This window comes from Fringilla coelebs (genome assembly GCF_963513975.1).
Source record: "Fringilla coelebs genome assembly, chromosome: 7".
Lineage (NCBI taxonomy): Eukaryota > Metazoa > Chordata > Aves > Passeriformes > Fringillidae > Fringilla > Fringilla coelebs.
Window position 1 is genome coordinate 20,549,000 of NC_140035.1, and position 22,591 is coordinate 20,571,590.

At 38.0% G+C, this 22,591-nt stretch overlaps 1 protein-coding gene across 7 annotated transcripts in view; it reads left to right on the forward strand.

Moving 5' to 3' along the window:
- RAPGEF4 (Rap guanine nucleotide exchange factor 4) overlaps positions 1-22,591 on the forward strand; it is a gene marked incomplete at its 5' end in the record, with an annotated part of 141,706 nt that overhangs the window by 70,732 nt on the left and 48,383 nt on the right. For 3 of the 7 annotated variants that reach the window (XM_084209688.1, XM_084209687.1, XM_084209691.1), the window contains 4 exons: positions 16,454-16,507; positions 16,797-16,903; positions 18,488-18,609; positions 20,047-20,230. In XM_084209688.1, the coding sequence (XP_084065814.1) occupies positions 16,454-16,507; positions 16,797-16,903; positions 18,488-18,609; positions 20,047-20,230 (467 nt within the window). Of the gene's footprint in view, positions 1-16,453; positions 16,508-16,744; positions 16,904-18,487; positions 18,610-20,046; positions 20,231-22,591 lie in introns of all 7 variants that reach the window. The other 4 variants (XM_084209690.1, XM_084209693.1, XM_084209692.1 and 1 more) reach the window with 2 other exon arrangements.

Below are 22,591 nucleotides of genomic sequence, written 5' to 3' on the forward strand. Positions count from 1 at the left end.
TTTGCATTTGGGGTTACATTATTGCACATCATTTAATGCAATATAGCAGTTAAATTGAGCATAAAATACTGAGAGGGAGTATATTACTGTCCCCAGTTATATTTTTGGGGAATGGAAACAAAGTCAATTTAGTGCTGTCTTACATAAGGGAAAATGACAGAGCATCAGTCTTTTTAACTAGGACAGACTGGGCTCTCACTCTAGTTTTTGAAAATTCCCATGGGGTAGAGTTGCATATGTGAGATGAATGTAACCCTGAGGACAAAATTACAAAATCAATAATCATTTCAAATAGGTTTTTGGAAAAGATACAGGAGAGTACTTAGAACGCAGGGGAGGCCAGGTTCCAGCATGCAGACAGAATAGTTAGTGGTCCTGGTTCCATATTACCAGCAGAGCTGGCAGCAGGGTTGCACGATGCTTCCCACTACAGGACTCTCTTCTTACAACTTGGCCACTTTTTCACTGTTTTTGCTGAATTCACCATGCTGAGAGTATGCTCCTGGCTGATTTTTAAATTGAAATGGATCAAACCTGTCTGACATTGAGCTGGAGGAAAATACATAGTACATACTAAATAGCTTTTTCCAGTTATCCACTGGGAATCCTATCCTTTGAAATAGAAGCTTGACTTTTGGGGTTTGTTCATGCAGTAAGGAGTACCGTTTGTGAGCCCCTAGAGAATAACCATATTGTTAAACATTGAAAAATGTCAGTTGAAACCGGCTCACCAGAGGCTTGGTGCAGTTTCGCTGCAAACTTGTGCACTGAGGCTGTGGGCATTTTATGTGCAGAATTCCCACACTTGTGTTTGCTGCTGGGTTGCTTGGGCTTTCCTGTCTCAGTGCCTAACCATGTGGGATTTCTCTCCAGGGCTTCTTTTAATTGATTGAGCAGTATTTGACTGTTACAAAGTCAGAAACTGATTGAAAGCCAGTGTTGTCTCCCCTGTTCTTTTAGGCCCTTTACTGGTACCCAAGTAGGAACAAGAAGTAGCCTATCTGCTCTGGAGATATAAGGTAGTTTGAAAGAAATAGGTACTGAAGGAATGAGTTGTGGAGATAAAAGAATTAATGTGGGTAAGGACAGAGGACACAGCCCCATTGAGAGCATTATTCTCCACTCTCTTGTGGACTGCAGTGCTGAATGCTATTTTTTGCTATCAGCAAATGTCTTAAACTCCTTTGCAAATTGTGGGTGCCTGAAAGCATAGAAATGAGACACAGAAAGAAGAGAAATTTATGATTTGTAAGTTATTTATTCAAGTAGTATATAATTAAAAATTGCTAATGATCCAAGATGAAGTTTTATATTCTTTTCCATAATGGAATCTTCTATTGCAGTTTGCTGAAAGAACCCCCACATCCTTAAGATGCCACACAAAATTCTGCTTGAGAGGAAGGCTAAAATTAAGTGCTCAAAAGCAGAGTATTTCAAGAATGGGGGCTGACTGAGCAGTGTTAATGAAGTCCTCTTATCTGTGTTTATTATGGTACAGACTTTGATTACCTGCTCCCATACCTTTTTGCTGTGACACACTGCATTAAAACGCCTTACCTCAAAAACTATGCTCCTTTCTTTTTGTACAGCTTCACCTCAGTGACTGTTTAAAACATACATGAGTTTGCTCCTTCTTCATTGAGAGCATACATCCTTTAAGGGGGAAAATGCTTTTCATCTCCTTTGTACTGAGGAATCCATGCTGAGCACAGAAGACAAAAGCAGATAAAGTTGTGCAAATTCATACAGTAATTCTTGCTATTGGGTGAAGAATATGTATTCTTTTCTGAAATCTTTCATGCTGTATTTCCTTTATGTTCCCTGTATTGTCTTCAGGTTTTTATTGTGATATAGAGTTGCAGGAGCTCCCCCTTGTGCACGAAGTAATATTTGAAAAACACATGGATTGAGTTTGCGAAACTTACAGTTTGAAAAATCCCCTTTATGTTTTTCATTAAATGTCTCCAAATCCTCTAGACTGCAAGCTTATTGGAGGTGACTTATTTTAAGGTATTTTGTATGCCATAACTCCTATAGATTGTGCTGCAATACTTCTCTGAAAATCACCTTTTCATCTCTCTTCTTTCCTGGCTAATATGATGTGGTAAAATACCACCTTTCCTTTACTGAATTTTCAATAAGATGTAGGTACCGTGTTGATTTTTATATATATTTAAATAATAGGGGTGATTGTGAAAACAGTATTTTTCTTTTTATTAATTCTTAATGCATTTAATGCAATTACATCATAAAGATCTTAGAGTGGACAGAGAAGACCATAATCAAGAGTTAATCCTCAAATTATTGCAATTTCAACGTCGCCTAGAAATAAACATAATAATTTTGCTTCTGATTTCTCTGTATTTCAGTTTACTTTTCCAGGATGACCGTTGTCAAAGGGAAAGCCTATTGAGCTATTCAGTGTATTGTCAAATGTGGACTTTGACAGAGCATTAGAAAAATTCTAAGGGAAATGTTTCACATGCGCATGAAATTGTGAGCCAAAAATAAGAGAGAGAGAGAGAGAGAGCAGGAAAGCAGGCAATGTTCTATCAAAGTGCAATTGCAAAGTGTTTGTTTGAAAGTTGTACCATCTCCATGAAAACTGTGTTAAAGGGTGACTTATTTTCTGTGTGGAGGGTTTATGTAGCTGCCCAGTGATATATGTGCATTAATTTCTGTTCTCACTTGGGTTCTGCACTGGCCAGTTCTCCTATACAATATTTGCATAGGATTTAAAAATATTTCCCTTTTGTTTTCTGTTTTTGAAGTGATTTCATGAAAGCACTACATACAAATATTTCTAAAGAATGGCTTTGCACAGTCCTAACTGTACCCATTAATTTTAGGGACTACTCTGATATTTTGACACCAGTTTCACATATGTAAAAGTAATTTGCCTAGAGGTCTGTTCAAGTTCTTAATTTTGCTCTAGGTGAAAGTGATTAGGGTTCAATTATTATCACAGCCTGTAACAACTTGGCTAGTGCAGAGGCTCTGCATATAGACCTTGGCAATGAGTCACACGATGACAGCTTATGGCAGGGGAAATACAAAGACAGAAGTTTGAGATGAGTAGGAGTCTGTAAAAAATACATTTTTTGTATGTTAGTAAGGAACTTCATAATGAAAAATTTGAAGGTCTTTATATGTCAGCTGAGCTCTTTAATGTAAACAAAATTGTCAGTAAGTCTGATGGCTTTCCTAAGTAGACTTTGCATAAATTGTTGCAGAACTGCCAGGGAAAGTTTAGAACCTCCAGTTTCAGCCAAGTAGATGATATAGAGCTTAAGACTTCCCTTCTGAATGTCTTTGTGAATAGCAATACCTCAAAGGAAAGCTTGCCACATCCCATGTTCTTTTACACTTATCAGCTCCCTGATAACCTATGAAATAGCTATGATTCATGGTTTTGTTGTGTACCCTGAATTCTGGACGTCCTAATGGCAGTTTCTACTGGAAGTGGTTTCTTCTGCTGTGCCTAATCATATGACTGAGCAGACCAACACAGAACTAGCCGGGGTAGCCCCAGTATGAAACCTGGAGATGTGGGGAGTGGTTCTCATTTGGTCTAGTCCTGTACCAGAACAAGTAGAGTGGCGCTGTGGAGAAGGAGAATCCTTAGTCCAGGCTGCTGTGTATTTGCCTGTGTGCATGGCAAGATAACTTAATTCTCTTCAGTCCATACTTCATTCATTTCAAGGATTCCTGAAGTCCTTTCATGAATTTGGATTAAGAAATTATGGTCTTTCTGTCTGTTTCTTTCATTGAGGCGTTTTCATTGCTGTGGTTCTAATGATAATTAGCATTGCCTATGATGATATCTCGTGGTAAGAGATGGAGGCAAGACTTCTTTTGGTGGATGAATTAAACTTTTTGGAAACAAGGGCAGAATTTTTCAAGCTACAGGACCTAAAGGAATACTCTATTTTAAATTCTATCCTTGTTTTCTAAGAGCAGTAATATCAGAGTACTAAATATATGTAGCTGTGTTTCAGTCTTAAAATATAAACAACTGCCACATTTCTCTCTTGGAAGAAGATGAATAATGGGAAAAATAGTGACTAGTGTCCAGTAACATAGTACAGTTGAATTGTCAGCACCTAAAGAGGAAGTCTCCCTTTTCTGTCACAGCTGTAAAACATTGCAGAAGCAGCTACTGCCCTTGACTCAGGAATGGAACACTGAGCTTGGAAAACTCTGTCTGCGTTTGTATCCTGCTTTGAGAGCTGCAATGGCTTTCTGAGTCAGTGAAACTACCTGCAAGATCCAAGTCAGGGTAGTGTGGATTTTATCATAAGGGAGGAGTGAAAAGCTGAAAAATGAGCGGTATGGGAAAGAGAGAGACTTCCTCTGTTACCAGCAGAATAATCCATATACTCAAGTCAGTGCTTGAGCTAACCTGTATGAGTTTTTAGTTTCATGACTTTTACATCTGAATATTAATAAATATTAATCTCCACAGTATTTTTTTGAATGAAGAGTCCCCTTAAAGTGTAATCATTGTTATTTTGATGCTCTCCACTTTTGTTGCTGTTCATTTTTATTCTTATTTTTATTCAGACTTTTTGCAGTTTGTGTGCCTTGACATTCTTGTTTGTTTTGAGTGCTTTGAGGCAAAGCAGGGCTGGAGTCCTCTGCTACAAAGAGCTTTCAGCCAGAGAAAAAATAGAGTGACAGTCAGACATAAATATGCTGGATTACTTTGAACATCATAAGGCATGAGATTCATGGTTGTTTGCATGTTTTTAATGAATTTTCTTATAGGAGCTTTTTGTGATCAGTCCTGGGTGTGATAATCCTAAAAGATGCTGGAAGTAGAAGGAAGAAGTTCAGAAATCAAAAGAAATATGCAAAACTAAGTGATATGTATTTCTTTGTTAAAATTGTATTTTCGTGGGGATCTAGCTCACACTGCTGATCTCTTTCAGTGTATCAGTGTAATCAAGTACTGACCCATCTGATTAACCTCACAAAAGGGTTGTGGAGGTGCTTGGGGGTAGCACAGGGAAGGCAGTTTGGCTAAAGAGACATTTTTCCTTTCAGACTTCTCTTGCCTAACTGCATGAGTGTTGATATTTAGTTTATATAAATAACCTAAATACTGGAAAAAATAACATAAATTCCTAGAAAATACTTAAATTTGTAAAGTACTCATTATTGTGAATCTTTCCACAGGAGCATCACTCTCAGTTCCACTTGTCTGAGAACACAGCCTACTACCTTCTATGCCAGCGCTGGCAAGGGCAGTCTGCAAATATGTATTATGGAGTCACATTTGATGACTCTTGCTTCTTGACTGTGTTTTCTTTGAGATTCTGTCCCAACCCCTAAAAAACATGCACATATACTCCATTTATCTCTTGCAGCTGAAAGGCAGGAAGAGTGGGTAATTATACTGAGAAAAAAGATAGTCCCTTTCAAGGTTCATGTCTTCAGACAAGTCAAGCGTATACAAGTAACACATTTGGCACTTATATTTGAAACAGCAAAAGGAATTTTTTTGAATCTTGTAATTATTTTCTCAAGTTTGGCAGAAAAATTGGATCAGGGATCTTAAAATCAGATTCTTTCTAGTCACTCATATTGCCTCTCACAGAGCATTTTGACTGCCTGTCCTGCAATGCATGCTGGAAATTGGTATTGCACAAAGTCAATTATAGTTCTGAGCCGGTAAGAAGTAATCAATGTGTCTGATCTGATCATTTAGTAGCATCTTTTTTTCTTGTGTATGGATGACAAAAATTTGAGAGGTTAATAAATAGTGGGAAAAAGCTGTCCAATGATTTTGTTCTTTTTCTTGTGTTAGCTAGTCAAGAGCAGAAGCCTGTTGTGCTGGCTGCACACAAATAGCACCACAAGTGTCCAGTTTGTGGAGCTCATTCAGAGCCATTCCAAGTCAGAATTGCAGAGGCAAAAATGTCAGATCTCTACAGCAGAGGTGAAAATGTAATTGGGACTCTTAGCACCCATGAGGTTAAGGATAATGTGCTGTTGAGGTATTTATGATTTATGACTTTCATTATTTATTCTCTTTGTGAATTTCCTTCTGAAAGAAGGCTTGGCACAAGACTGTGAACGTGTTTGATCTTTGGGTACTTTATCATCAGTGATGCAGCTGTCTTAAAATTAAAGATAGCAGTTAGTGAGGAAATACAAATACATGTAGCTGAGTTGAATAGTGAAGAAATCAAAAGAATATTTAATTTAGGCTCCAAAATAAATTTTTTTAAAAACTCAGCTTGTTTCTAATACAGATTGATACCCTGCTTTTAATTAGGATTTCTCAGACACACTTGTTTTCATCTTAGTAAATGAAATTATTTATAACCAATTTGTTTAATAATCTTAAATATGAACTGGATGGAGGAAAAGCCAGTACCTTAGCAGGAGAATTATGATTATGTCTTCATAAACCTCCAGTATTGCTCTGTCCATCCTCACTCTTTATAGTAACTTTCTCTAGAACAGCATTTTCACACTGAATTTTCATTTTCATGATTTGCTTAATGTGGTGCAACAGTTGTTATCCTTTACACAACCCACTAAGGGTCACTAAAGAGTTAGTTAAACCAAATAATATTTTGAGATTATGTTTAGAAAGAGAGTGAGTTGTTGACAGATGGCAGGAACAGAATTTCAGCTGGACAAAATAGTACTTTTAGCAATAATATGAAAATCAATGCCAACATTGAAGAGAAATGGGAAAAAGGGGATAAATTACAAAATACATACAATAGGTGCTCTTCCTTTTCACAAGGATGGCGCTGGTTCTATGATACCTCTAAAAGCCAGACATCACAGAATTTACACAGCTTGGGCTACATACTGAGAGAGGTAAAAAGAGGTCATCTCTTTCAGAAACATGCTGTGGTGAATTGGGATGTAAAGAGATGTGGTTAGCTGGGGAAAATGTCAGGTAGAGTAATTTTGCCTCTCCTTACCCATCTTGGGTTAATTACTGCAGTGTCCTGTGTGCATTTGTGGAGCCAGTTTTTTTCTCAAGTTGCAATAAAGATTCATTTAGCAACAGAAGCATCTCAGAGTATGTTTAGAAATGTCTGTTCCTCACTAGTTAATCAGGGAAGATGAGCTAAATTCAAAATAAGAAAAAATGTGAACAGGCCTGGTTTATATAGTAGCAAGTTGGGCAGCAGCAAACTCTGTAGAAATTAGAAAGATAGACGAAGCAAATTTGCAAATATGAAATATTTACTATTTTCCAATTAAAATAATATTTTGTTGTAATTGACAGGAGTTAAAAGTATTTCTCTTCTGCTATTTAATCAGAGAGTATCACACAGATGTGCATTAAGTCAATATTGGTATTTTATTTACTGATTATTCCCAATGCACTATGGAATTAATGTGAAAAACAGCATATTGATCTCTCTTGTTCAGATCAATAATTTGATTCCAAATGCCTGTTTTTAATCAATGCAATTACTGACACTCTAAAGAGTACTGAATAGACTGATTAACTAATACAGCAGTTATGGTTTCTTTTCATGCGAGTTAAATGTGTGAGACCACAATTGGATTTTACCATAAAATGGAAAAACAAAGCCCTTATCCTACACAGCCTGAGAAACTTGGATTAGATAGGGTAGGTAGTATGGTTCAGCACATCAACACCCACCACTTTGACAAGCTTTTTGTAGACATCAAGGGAAATAGAACTTTTAAGGAAGATAAGAAGGTTGTTTTGTGGATATTTGTCAAGAGCAGAATGCATATCTTTTCCACTGACACACAAATATGTAAATTAAACCAGTGCTTGATGGGGTTTTTTATGTTTATGACAGAAGACTTAAAACACTGAAGTAGAGAAGTACCTGGCTGAAAGAAGAATGTTTGTGATTTTTGCAAAATGCGTTCTGATCAAGCCATCAGTTTTGAATTTCTTTCCTCTGTTTATTTTCATATTCTGCAGAAACAACCATTTACCTTTTCAGGAAATATATTTCATGTAGATGGAAAACATCAATACAGATAAATAAAAATCTTCTGAGAAGTAGGACACCAGAAGGTGTTGCACTGGATATTGTTAGATTATTCCTTCTCAGTTTTGTTTTTAGCAAAAAATGATTTCTAAAAAAGATGACAGGAAGAAGAAAGAAGAGTAGATAGGGAAGTTGGACTCTGAGGCTCGTGTGCTGCACTCCTTCAATGTTTCTTCATTTCATGTACTTTGACACAATGTACTGTCCTGAACCTGGAGAATAAGGAACATGAAATCACCAGAAGAAGCATAAAACAGGTTTAAATTAACTTCTCTTGCCCACTTGCCAGAGGCTTTACCTTGTTGCTGACCTCCTCAGGGAGTTCAGGAGGTAGACCTTCAATGTCTCACTTTGATGACTCTTTCTTTCTGTGTTCAAAATAATTTGAAATTTCCCAGCATGAATTTGTAGACACTAGACTTCCAAGATTCCAGTTGCAGCATTCAGCAGTGTTTTCAGTTGCTTATTCTCATCATTTGTTGAAGTTGTGGTAGATACTGTTGTCCCCATTTTACCATGGAGAGGTGCAATGACTAGTGGGGATCACAGATACATAAACTGCTGTCACCCAGGAGGCAGTAGTCCTCTTGCCTCACTTGGTTAGTGTTTTGACTACACTGAAGTCAAGAATTTTGCCACTAATTTTAACAGGTTCACAGTTTCACACGTAATTCAAACCTCCAGGTTTTGGCGCCCTTTTGTTTGACATGAAATCACCTAATCTAAAATTTCGCTATCTCATCCTCAGAAGGCAGTTCTGGCATCTGGATGTAATTGAAACCTAGGAGAGCCCATCCAATCTTGTTTTCTAGACAGAGTACCTTCTGGGAGTCTTGAAGATAGGAGATGCTTGCCAAAGTTAAAAAGATATCTTAAAATAAGTGAGTTAAATCCTCCAGAATCTTGCTCATCTTCAACATCCTTTCAGTTTGTCTTTTGAATAAATGCTGTGTGCTTAGAGCATGTAAAAACTAGAAATTGCTGCCTAATATTTATTGTACTTGTAAAGTCTTTGTCATTATACTTGTTTCTAAAGAAGAAAGCAATTTCAGGTAAGCATACTTTTAAAGCCAGCCATGGACACTAAGAAACTAGTAGTTTGCATGAGAGACAAAAAAAATGTTTTATTCTTTTGTAGGTTAAAGAAATGCAGGAGCAGAGAAACCCTGACAACACTGGCTTGAAACTCATTGTGATAACTGTAGTCACACCTCTCTCAGAATATTGGGAATGCTCACAGCAGAGTTAGCATTTTCTGACATTTTATTAAATGCAGGCAGTGTAGTTATAGCAGCTGTTTCATTGTAGCAGGGAAGTAGAAAAATGACGGGAAAATAAGACATCATTAGCCATGTTCTGGGGGGCTTTGTGCACTGGTCATAGTCTGTTTCAATATTCTTTTTCCCTTTGACATTCACAGTGAAGTGTCATTTTTGGTAATGGCTGAATCATTTTGTGTTAAAAGGAGGGACATTTATAGTTTGTCGAGGAAACATTGTAGAAGTGTTAATAATGTGAATTCAATTTAACTTTCTAAAATAAATTTGCTACACTGAATATTTGAGAATTTAAAGACCACATATTCCTGTTTATGCTATTAAAAAAATGTAGATTGCTAAAGCAAAGCAATTTTAGAATGTATTTTAAAATACAGCATAGTCTTCACATTGTATTATATTTAAAGAACATAGATTTTAAACCAGTCATCATTACTCTGAATATTTTGATAGTAGCCCATTTGCTGACAGTATTCAAAGCATTTGACAAAGGTAGAAATTATTTGTATTCCTCTCTCCAGAAAGAGGAGAATGAAACACACTGTGATTAGGTGATTTGTGTAAGGTCATGCAGTCAAAAAAAACAGAATAAAACTGGGCTGTCTTTAACCACTGGCCCTGACAATTTCTACTAGGCTATTTTGCTTAGTTTAGGTAGTTTGTAGTTAGATTATGGGTTTTTAGATTACAGGTGCTATAGCTTTATGAAACTCAGAGGATTTTTAAAATTTGATAATTTTCTTCCCTAATTTTGCAAGCATCCTGTGACTGTGTGTTCATCCATTCCTACCTTGCCATTCTCCCCATTTTGCTGTTTACAGATGTTTGTTAAGAAATTAGAATAGTTGTCTTCTGTGAGCATGGGTGGCTTGAAGATCCTTTGGTTGTACAATTAGAGACTGTCTAGACTGGTCCTTTTAAAACAAGTGATCTTCTTGGGTAATTTATCCTTTACAGTGGGGACTCTGGCTAGTTGTCTGCTGTATCCTACTGGCTGGCTATTATTTTGCCAATATTGTGGGAATGGGGTTTTATTTTGTATATTTTATTTCTTCCCATGTGAACCAGATAGGGCAATAGAAGCCTTTTGGGAGATGTATACAAAGATACTCAAAAATGTCAGTCAAAAATGTCAGTTGTCAGAAGTCATCAGGAGTCATTTGAAACCAGTAAAAGCTAAAGATGCTCTGCTCCCTGAGATGCACTTAGGAGAATCAGATGCTGTGGGCTTGGCTCAAAATTCATTGAATCAATTAGGGGCTTCCTAGTGATTTCAGTGGGATTTGGATTAGACCATCAATCACCAATAGTGGTAAATACTGAGGATGTAAAACAAACAGACCTCTCTTAGTGAGGTGCTGTTGCTGCTGACACCTTTCAACGTGTGTGTGGCTTTTGTCCTTTGTTTGTTCTGGACCCCCTTGGCAGCCAGCAGGAAAACAGATGTCACTTGCAATTCTTTCCGGTTCCCCAGCTGAAAATAAAGGGATCAACAGTAGTACAGGTTTATCGGATCACCCTGGTAACATGCTGTGGTTAACTCCAATCAATACTGAAACTTGTTCTCTCTTCAGAGATGAGCTACACTGAGGTCATGTGAAAAAAAGTGATTCATTGGCTTTTACTTTATTTCACCTGAGTTCTTTGCAATACACATATCCTATGTTTGCATTTGAGAATAGTAAATTAAGTTCCCTTCATCACTTGATTTTACAGATACAAATTGCTGTAGATCTAAAGCATTCATTCATATGTAAAGGCTCAGAAACATCCCTTTACAGCTATTTAACAAGGGGAATAGAAAAATCTATTTTTGTAAGAGATGTTCTTGGGTTTTATTAAGCAGATTCAAATAAGTTGACAAATACAGATCTCATGGTAGGTCACTATTATTGTTGTTCATTTTATTATTTATTTGTTTGCATATTGCTCAGTGATGTAAGGAACACTAAAATAAAGACAGGCCTTGCCCTATAGTTTGAAATCTAAGGCCTATTTCTCCACAGATTAAATGTGTGCATAAAATTATACACATGAATAGTCCTATTTAAATCTGTGATATTGCTCTCATGCATAAATATTTGAATCTTGAAAGGAGTGGAGGCTAAAATTATTGCTTTCTCTGCTTCACCCCAATTTAAATAGGGAGTTTTGTGATTGGCTTTGTGAAGGGTTTGTTTGAATGGCTCAAATGTGAATCCGTAAATGTACAGATAGGGAGTTTGTCAGTGTTAATGCTAAAAGCCTTTTTACCACAGTTTCTCATAATAATTTTCTGCTTTTCCCTACCAACACCAGCAGCTTTCCCTTCTCCACCCTCCAGACCCATATGACCTCTTGCCCTACAGAGAAGATCAGCAGGTCATAGCAAACTGTGTGTGGTATTGCTGTGTTGTTTTATCTCACACTGAAGGAAAGCTAAGAACAGTTACACTGGTCACTCCTGTGGCCAGGAGGTGAATAATAGCTTGTAAACTATTTTAATTGCCTTGTTATCTGAGCTCTCATAATTTTTCCCTTATTCAGAAGTTCTGAAAAATGGGATCATCAAGGACCTGTCTTCTTTATGTATGTACTTTAGTCTCCTTAATTCTTCAAAGATACCAGGATGTGTCAATTAAACACTCTCCTCACTCTCTGCTGTTTTACTGGGAGAGCTACTTTATTTTTTTAAAGTGCTTTCTAAGCAATCCTTAATGAAAGATCCAGGATTGTAAAGATTCACAAAACAATTCTTGGTTTTTAGCCAAGCTGTGACTGTCCCTTACAGAATGCTTTTTTTTTTCTGATGGGAAGTTGTTGCTGGAACCCTGTATCTCCTATTAACTAACTGGTGTTACATTTCTCTGCCTTTGAAATACATCTTGCCTTTCTCTAGCAAACTCAGTCCAGACCCTGTGTTTCCGTTTATTGCATTTCAGCTAATCACTAGTGCAGCCAGAGCTCACTGCAGCAGCTTTGAAAGGCTGTAACTTTGGGGACTCTTTGCTGGGCATGCCTTTTGGAATATGATGGCATTGTCCCTTGGGAGGAATGACTGTCTGGGCTCACTGCCCTGGGAGCTCTGTTACTGATCGCCTCTGTCCTTGCAAATTGCACAGTACCATGTGGTGAGGCTAAAAACTACCTCAGAAAGCATCAAGTCCATCCCCAAGCCACATGCACACTACAGCAGTGCCACTCCTGACAGATTCCTTGTGTATCCTCCCAAAGATGGAGGAGCCAGACCTCTCGGGCAATCTGCCAGTATTCACTGTCCACACTGAGAGGAAAGCTTCAGCGATGCCTGAACTGAATCTTTCTTAGAGCAATTTAAATTATTTCCTGATCTCTGCATGATGAACTAGGCTACTTCTTTCTCCTTTTCAAAGGCCTTTTAAATCTGAAGACTTTTTTAATCACTCCTCTGCTAAGATTTGCCTTTTCCTTAGCTTAACTGCTTTAATTATTTATGTTGTGCTTTCTGATTATTCTTGTTGCTTTCCTCTAAATTCTATCCACCTGGTTTAGATGCTTTTGGACTAAAATGGGCAAATGAGACACAGTGCTTTATAATAGGTCTTACCTAGGCTGACTAAAGCAGAACACCATTATGTATCTAATATATTACTACATTCCAGCACAGTATTTGCTACTTTCACACAAGTATGGCATTGTTTATTCAGTTGTGTTTAATATTTAAATATTTAAAACATTATAAATATTTCCCCCTTTTCTGTGGTACTGCACTAGGATGCTTGTTCCCTACCCTGTCTTTATTTAGCTGATTCCACCCGCTTCAGAAACGTAGTCATCACTCTGTGTTGCATAAAAGCATCATTTTTAGACCAATGTTACAACTCTTTCATATTGTAAACTTATTCTGCAACTGTATGTGCAGTGCCTCCCATCCTGAAGTTTCTTGCAGAATCAATAAAGGTGTATTCTGCTTCATCACATGTTAATATTTAATATTATCAGATGTGATCTATTCTTGAATGCTGCTTTGAACAGACCTCTGGTATGACAGCCAGTTTCACTTTCCTTGATTCAAAATGCACTTTTCCAACTGACTTTGCACCTATTTTTAAGAATTTAATCTGACTGTTGTCGAAGAGAATATCTGATGAGAAAGTGCTAAAGCCTTACTAAAGGGTTGAAAATCTGCTGTTTCTTGTCTAATCTATCAGCGTTGCTACTCAATCATGAAAAGAAATTAGATCAGTGTGGCATAATCTGTTCTTGGTTAATATACATCACATCTGACTCATCTTCCTGTTCTTTTCCAGGTCCTTACAATTTGACTTTTTCTAGGAAGACTTTAAGCTGACATCTGTATTTCTTCAGCTTCTCCTTTTCCATATTTCTGTCTTCAGCTGCCTTCCTTAGACCCTAAGAGTGGCTGTTGATGGTTCAGAGATGGATGCAGCCCTCTTTAAGTTTCTTTGTGCTCTTCAAGTTTCCTGCATGAAATTCTACAAAGCCAATCTGAAAACAGCTAATTTATGTTTTTGTGGTTTTTTTCAAGGTTGAGATTTTACTCCTGTCACTCTACTACTTAGGATATTAACCATCTCTCTGCCACTGATCTTTCTAATGAACGTTGATTAAAAATAAATCAAAAGTTTCTGGCCTGTCTGAACCATCTGTGAATAGATTTTCCTCTGATAAACAGTAGCTCAACACTGTTTGTTTTCTTTTTTTACTACTAGTGTATTTGTGGAATATTTTTGTACCTCTTGACATTTCTTGGCAGGTCTGTTTCATTTTATACCTTTGCTTTTCTAATTCTGTCTTTTGTTAGTCAGTTTATACTTGCTTTCTCTAGACTCCCTATTTTCTCTGTTCTGTGTATTTCCTTCTTGTGTGTCAGTAAAAAGTTCTTTCTTTAGCTAAGTCTTTACTTCACCTTCTAGTTAAGTTCTTGTATATATTGTATGTGTGATTAATATGGTTTCTTTTAGTAACTGCCAGCTGCCATTAACCTCACACTTGTCAGCTCCTTTTACCTCACACTTGTTCCCCCATGACCCACTCCAGGAATATAGCTATCAGCATTCTGTTTTTATGGAAACTTTTCTTCCTAGTCCATTGGTCTGCTTTGATGCTCTTTCTTCCTTCTGTGAAGTTCTGACACTGGAGCATTTTATGATCACCTTCACCCAAGTTGCGTTCTGTCTTTGCAGCTAATCCTTCTATATTGGTCAGGATGTAGGTGAACAAGCCTTCCTGCTGCTTTTCTGGAGATTTTTGTGCTGTGTGGAGATTCTTGTGCTTTAGCTTTCACCTTTTTGAATTGAATCAGATTTCTTCCAAATGCTGTCTTATATTCTGTTTTGATTCGGCTGGGAGATTTATTAAAAAATCTTCATCCATGTTCAATTTTCAGCTATTAGTTTATGCATTTTTGTTAAAACTTAATTGAAACTCCAAAGAACAAAAATGTGCATTTGTTTCTACTAGTCTGTTGCTCTAAAAATCTCCTATATTTTTTATCTTGCATATTTTATCTCTCCTCTAAGTATATTCCTAACTAGAATTAAAATCTGGAAAGTAGATTAAAGATATTGTACCTGTTTGAGACTGTTATTCTATGGTTTTGTTTTCATTAGGGGCATCTTTGAAAAGATTTTTGCTATTCTTTACCTATGATAACTGCAAATAAAGACTATCTAGAGCAGATTCCACACAGTTCCAGAAACCAAGAAATATTGAGGGATGTGCTTCTACTCTTCTGGCTGGACAGAAATGTTTGGAACTTAAATGAGTTTATGAAAAATTGTTGACTTATTAAATGAGAAAAATCAGTAATTCCATTTTAATTGTATTGATATGCCTACAAGAAACTTCTTGTAAGGTATGAATAAAAACAAGAACTTTGTATTGGTTTCCATATACAGGCGGCCTCTATGTTAAGATTATTGATTCCTGTCATATGCTTCCCTCATTTTCCCCTTCCCACCATGGTTTCCTGGTGCATTTTTAGCTCTTAGCCCTATTTGATAACTACAAGGCTTTGTCAGGGCGTTGGAACCGTGGGAGCTATGGGGCAGATGCCCAGGTTAAGGAGACCGGTTCCTCAGCCCGGAGCGCCTGGCGCGTGTTTCACCGGACTGCTGCCCCGCTGCCCTGGCTTTGCCGTAGGGCTGGCGGGGACCGCGGCTGCCATGGGCCAAGGTGCAGCGTCTTGCCCTTGTGGGAGAGCTCTCTCAGCCTGATCTGCCGTCAGCCAGCCCTGAGCGCCGGCCAAAGTCGGCCCTTGTGTCGTGTCCTGACATTGCACACTCAAAGTGAATTGGGTCCATGCTGTTAACTACCCAACAAGCCAAAGGTCTTCCCATCGTTCTCACGTGGCTGCTGAAGTTCGCTCTTGCTCTCCTTTGTCTCCATTTCTACTGTTCTTTAACCTTCCACTTTCCTTTTCCCTCTGTGTTGTGCCATGTGCTCCCTGTCTCCCTCTTTCACCTGTTTGTTATGTGCCTATTTTCCCATTTCTCTCATCCCCTTCTCTCCTTCTCCCCTGTAGAGCCCCGATGGTCTTTCCTTTCACTCTTCCCTTTGTAGAACCAAGCCACTTGCTTTGTTCTTTCCTTTTTTCTTCACCAGCCCCAGTCCTTGCCTGGGTCCCTGCGAGTGGCCTGCGTGCCTCTGCATTTCAGAGAGCGGCTATAAAAGGGTTGCCAGCTCAGCCTGGTGATAATTTAGAAAACACAGAGGAATAAGAGCTCTATCTCCATTCCTGTTTCTTGTGCTATGTTGTAAGGGAGAAAAGAGCTGAATAGAAAAAGGTGCTGAAGGAGGAGAGAATTTCTGTGGTAGGGGGCTGAGTGGCAGAACAGATGCGTGTGGGGGAACACCGTTGTGTGGGGCGAAAAGGGAACTATGCTTGTGTGTGCTCAGATCTGGAGTGACGTTCGGTCATTGCCCATTTCATTAGTACTTTACAGAGTTTAGCACAGATTTGTTATTCATCTTCACATGTCATGTCACTTTTTTAATTTGCTTAGCCTCAACAACCAAGTTTGCCTTTAGGATGTGTTCAGAAGCTTTTTATATATTCCTATGTCCTGAGCAGAGCTTGGACTTCCACATTATTCTTTGTTATGACAGCTTTTTTGTTAATTTTTTTTTACTTTAGTCTTTATTTTTCTGGTCAACCTTAAAAAAATTATTTAATTTCATTTTATTTTTCAGACACCTCTTATTGATCCTCACATCCCACATCATCCTACTAAAACCATTACACAGGTAATAGAACATAGGTGTGCTGTAGAGCCAGGCCATTAGACAAATGGAAATAACTATTTCCAACAATGTAATATGAATCAGCTGAAGATGCTTTCTGTTAGATGTGAGAAGTATGTGAAACTTAAAATCCCAGCTGTGTACTACATTGCCCTGCAAAGCCTCTGTGCAAGAGGACATTTAATTCGGGAAAAAGAGCATTTGTGTTTTGTTTTGCAGAAAGCAGTACAGAGATTCCAGAAATTTTAAAATCTGTGTTTCTTGGTCTTTCTTTTTCTCCATGATCACCAAGGTTCCTTCAGAAAAGATCCTTAGAGCCGGAAAGATTTTGCGAAATACAATTCTGTCCCGAGCTCCTCACATGATAAGAGACCGTAAATACCATCTGAAGACTTACAGGTGTGTGAACTGATTGTATAGAGGTCTCAGAATTTATATGCCTGCCGTTCTCTGATTTGTCATGTATGCCTTACCATACTTGCAGGTCTCAAAAGGTCTGAAATTATTCTGTGATGCTATTTGAGTTGGATGTTATGCAGTCTTTAATGGGCCTGGTAAATCCTTTCTGAAGTAATTTGACTGGAAATTGAGTCTGTGATTGTGAACATTCACATACCAACACTCTTCCAAAGCATAGTTAATAGCATAGCTAGCTGGAATATTATGTGTAGTACCAAGTTAAAATGAAGATTCTGTTCTCTTTGTATATCAGTAAGAGATAATAGAAAAGTTTATTAATATATTATGTTCCTGTACTGATTGCTACAGCAGTCTTGATCACTGTGGCATTCTGTAAATTCACCTGGTGAGAAACATTCCTGATGCAGATTTGCTGCTCTGTTTAATTTTTTTTCAGTGTATTGCCAGGCTCTCTTGTCTTCCTGCTGGTGGCAGCACAGTCTTGCTGAAGTGGGATAACAATGGCATTTGTAGAAAGAAATCTGCCTGCAAGGTGTCAGGATCTACCTACTATAGGCTCAAGAAAGAATCAGTTTGTTTTAGTGTCTAATGTTTAAATCAAATACCTCGTTCATTATTCAGAGTGTTTTTAAGTAAAAATTATTTTTAAATCTCTGAGTGTGTCTTTTTCTAAATAGTAAGTGAATATGTTGCTGATCTTTATTTGAAATAAATGCATTGATTTTTCATATTTCAGCCCAAAATGTATTTAATATACAAAGGCATGTGGTGCTTGTGAGTTGATTCAAGCATATATCACAATATGACATTGCTGATTGGTCTAGAATAACAAAAGAACATATATGATAAATGAAGAGCATTCCTGGTCCAAACAACTGCCCCATTTTCTCTTACACAGAACTGGAAAAACTCTTACTGTTCTGCTGAGCTAGGGATTGTAAGGATAAGGAATTTCACTAAGTGACCATGTGGCTTTTAGCTTTTTTAATCCTTTTTGGTTGCTCTCCAGAACTTGAGACCTGCTCCTGTCTGCCTCTGGGTCAGTCAGGAGACCTCACATGAGAGAGCCTCAGGAACACTGTACCAAAAACAGTGTCTCCAGATACAGTGTGACAGAAGTTTGGCTACAAATGCAGGAACACCCTCTTGGCACTTACTCTTCCTGTGGGGGCTGCATAACTTTTACAGTATTAAATTTCTGTTTTCATGCAAGATTCTGAACAGCATGAGGCTTTTGGTATCCCATGGTATACAGAGGGTTTTTTTGAAACTGGGTTGGAGGTTGTTGCACTGGTGCTATAGGTTTTGTACCAGCTGTCACAGGCTCGATTAGATCTCTACATTTCCCAAAACGCTTGTTTTGCAAAGGTGACCTTCTTAAAACTGGGCACTTTCACTGGTATTCAAGCATATGTATGTAGATGTTGACATGGGGTTTTCTACAGGGAGATTGAACTAAGTCTAATACAGAGTTTAGGATATCACTGTTGTTGGCAGTCGCTGTGTGCAGTCTCTCTCTTGGCAGGCTTCCTTTTCATTCCTGTCTGATTATCTGTCCTTCAGGCAATGCTGTGTGGGGACAGAGCTAGTTGACTGGATGATGCAACAAAGTCCTTGTGTCCATTTACGAACCCAGGCTGTTGGCATGTGGCAAGTACTGCTAGAAGAAGGTGTTCTTAACCACGGTAAGATAAAGAAAATCAGTATCTTGACTAAAATATGGGCAGTGTGTGACATGAACATCTCTGTATTCTTTTTCATGACAAAGAAAGGGATCATGAGCCTAAAAGAAATGCCACAGAGCAGCCTGTTCATTCATAAGTGCTGGTGCAGCACACAGGCAGTATTCTTTGAATCTTGCTGCCCGTATACTTTTTTAACTTACGACCATATTGCATCATAAATGAACAATTTATAATGATAGCTCTAATTATACTGAGAATATACACTGGCTTGTGCTTATATTGTTAGAACTGGGTAGCACTCAGGCCAAAACCAAGGGATGTATTACCATACATAAAACTAACCTTCATCAAAGATTTGCAGTATTTAGAAGTGAATGTGAGTATTTGTGTTTGCTCAGATTCATCATTTTGGAATGATTTCCATTGGTTTTGGAGGGGTTCCCAAATTCAGCACACCAGATATTCCAGTGCAGAAATCTAGGGTTTTATATTAGCTTTCTGATTGTGTTTTACATTGACTTTCAGTTTCCATTTGGCAGGATTTAGTTGGTAACAGGATATTACAGCCCTCAAAAGGGGTAGGCTCCTAAAGCAATATTTATATTTGAAGCTTTGCATATACATTTTTAGTAAATGTAGAAGAGCAGCTCTATTACAGTAAACTTGCATTTATCATCCATTATGCTTCCCATATCCCAGGGACAAATTTCCATACAGGAAAGGCAGATTGTTTCCACTGCTGCCTTACCCTAAGGGCTCTAACTTGAATTCCTGCCATATAATCCCTTGAACTCTCCAGGGCAAGCTAGTGCAAGCTGCATCACAGTGTTCAACTCAACACATCAGTCTGACTTACTTGGAAGACCCGGGGTTTGCAATATCATAATGTTACTTTAGAGGTCTTCTCTTAGCAGTTCATCCGTTAAGTTATTACACCAGGACACAGATCAATGAACTTGCCCCTGGGATTATACATTGATGATACACATTTCTGCTACATCACAAGGAGTTTAGTTGCTTTTGCTACCTTTTTTCAGCCTGTCTAAACATATAGAGCAAAGTGTTTGTGCTAGAGAATACCTCTTAAAAATTCATGGTATAACCATTTTCCCCAGTGTAATTTGATTAAATGAAATAGTTTCAAACAATAAGAAAACAGAACTAATAAAAAAACATATACATGTGTATGCATGTATTTATACACATCCACAACACACTTATATGGAAACCTTTTGGGTAGTACTTGTAGTACACAATTTAAAAATACACCCTTCAAGCTACATGCATGAGAAATAGTTTCATGCTCTGAGAGTTTTTCTGTAGCTTTCTTTCCCTTCTTAAATAATCTATCTGTAACAAACATGATACTACAGAGATTTCTACAAGGTTTGCTTCATTGAGGAGCATTCAGTATTTGATGTGCTATATTGTTTTCAGTGGACCAGGAGCACCACTTTCAAGACAAATACTTATTTTATCGATTTTTGGATGATGAGCGTGAAGATGCCCCTTTGCCAACTGAGGAGGAGAAAAAGGAGTGTGATGAGGAGCTACAGGATACTATGCTGCTTCTCTCTCAGATTGGGCCAGATGCTCATATGAGGATGATTCTCAGGAAACCGTAAGCAGAATAAGGAGTTAATATTATGGGTCTTCCTTGTGACATGGAAACAAGAGAAACCTACATTGATTATCAGCCTTTTTTTCAGACAGCTTTATAGTGACTTCAAAGCCAGCATAAACTCTGTTTGACCCTCTCTTGAAGGCAAGCATTAAGCAGGTAGGGTTTTGTGGCCATGGCAGACATATTTTACTGCTAATTAAACACACTGAGAATGAGGAATAACTTAAGCTCACCTTCACTGAAGATTTACAAGTACACAGGGCTGGATCCTGCTACCTTGAGGCCATTGGCAAAGTTTGTCTTTGCTATGGGAGAGGAGTGGGCCCTGCTTACAGTGTGGGAACACTTTTCATGGGAAAAGATTTTTGAATCACCTAACCCAAGTGCTTGTTCTGTTTCCGTCTGTATCCTTTCCAGGCTCCATTCCTGTTTAGATCACATTTCAACAGCACTTTTCCAAAAACTTGCTAAAAGCGTTGAATTTCAAAAAGTAGCATCAAACACTTGTGCTTATAAAAACTGGAAACACTATCACGTAGCCATAGGTTTGAAGTATACATTTCATTTCTTCTCCTTATTAGAGATCTAGTCAGCACAACCAAAGGAGCACTTGCTCCCTGTCACACAAAATACATGGACAAGCCAGACTGAGAGCAGAGTGTTTCCATACACCCTTAGGGTGGCATGGAATTGAGATCTTGTACCCTCGCAGACATGTCCTGTGCCCTTTCCACTGAGGAGCAATAGTGAGCTTTCACACCTCTGAGCAGACACCTGTCATTGGAGACTGAGCAATGCTATGTGTGCTGGGACCCTGCTTTTCTGCACTCTGTCCATTGCCTCAGGCCAGCTGAGCAGGTCATCTCTTGGAGAATTTCCCTTTCGGTTATCGTGGGTTTTGGCTGCCCACTACATTTGCTTTCTGTCATGACTTCCAGAACAGTGAGTATAAGTTTACACTAGCAAGATAAATATTGATTATCATCTGGACTGCTTACAGAGGGCTGAAAGGCTGTAAGGGTGCCATGGAAAGTACTGCTCTTCTCTCTGTATTGTCACTTGCACAGCATCACCCAAAAGAATACTAATAGGAGATTTTTCATGGAATATAGTGAGGAGAAAGAGGTTTTCTCAAGACTAATATTCATCTGACATCTTTCCCTATCCCTGAAAGTGCTTATTTTTGCAGCCCTTTGCTCACTGAAGTAACCTTGTACTGCCAGGGACCGTATTAACTACTGTTCTAGTATTCAGTTTACATACGTAATGATTTTGTTAGTTGAAAATCCTCCCCGGACTGAGCTGTAGCAAAGCTGTTAAAATCTCCATGAATCCTCAGAGTCCTGCTAGTTTTGACTAGACACTGTTACAGCTGTCAAAAGTTCAAAGGAATTGTCAAGGCTTCAGAGATGCTGACTCTAGCTGACCTGAGCAGGACCCACAATTTTCAAACCAACACAGCTGCATTTTATAACAGTAACCGTTTCCAGAGAGGTTGCAGAACTCAGATAATTACCCTGAAAGAAATAAGACAATATTCTTTGATGAGAAGATTACTTTGAGAATTTGATTGTATAATGAAGCTGTTGCTTTGAAAGGTACTTTCTATTGTTCAAAATCTGAAAATCTCTAACAAAAAGTGTCACTTGTTTTGACAGCCAACTTAAAAAATTCTCTGTTTATTACATTAACTGCAGCATTTTAACTGTCAAACTGTGAAAGAATGTTCTATAGTTTAAAAAACAGAATAGAGCTCAGGGAAATTTTTGGCAGGCTCTTGTTGCTATTGGTTTTTTTTTTCCCCTTTGGAAACACATATACTGAATGTGAAAATAGCTTTTTGTGAAGAAGCAAACACAGCTCTCTGCTCCTTATAATGGCTGGAGCACAGGTGCAGACCTTGCTAAAGTCCCTGTAAAAATTACTGTAGAATTAATACAGCTCCTCCTTAAGTGTTTCCCCCCCTTCAGTATGAAAATATGTCCTTATGGTAAACCCTAATTTAATAGGATGCTATAATACAAAGCTAAACACAATAATAACAGGAGTCTTTAAAGGAAGAATTGTATTCATCCGACAACAGTGTTTAGCTCAGATAATGTTATGGATTACATTCTTTTCTTAATGCTCTAGCCTAAAGTAAGTTAGCAGTGTGACTGAAATAATAAATCTGTGTTATATGTTCTTGGTTAGCTTCACTTAACACATTTTTTTCTTAGTAGAGAGCATTTGACACTTAATCACAATGTTATGGGGTCTCTGATCTTTTCCCTTGTTCTTGTTATCTGAGAATTTTCTGGTTAGCTGTACAATAAAAATAATCAATGATACTGCTTGGACATATGTGGCTTATCAATG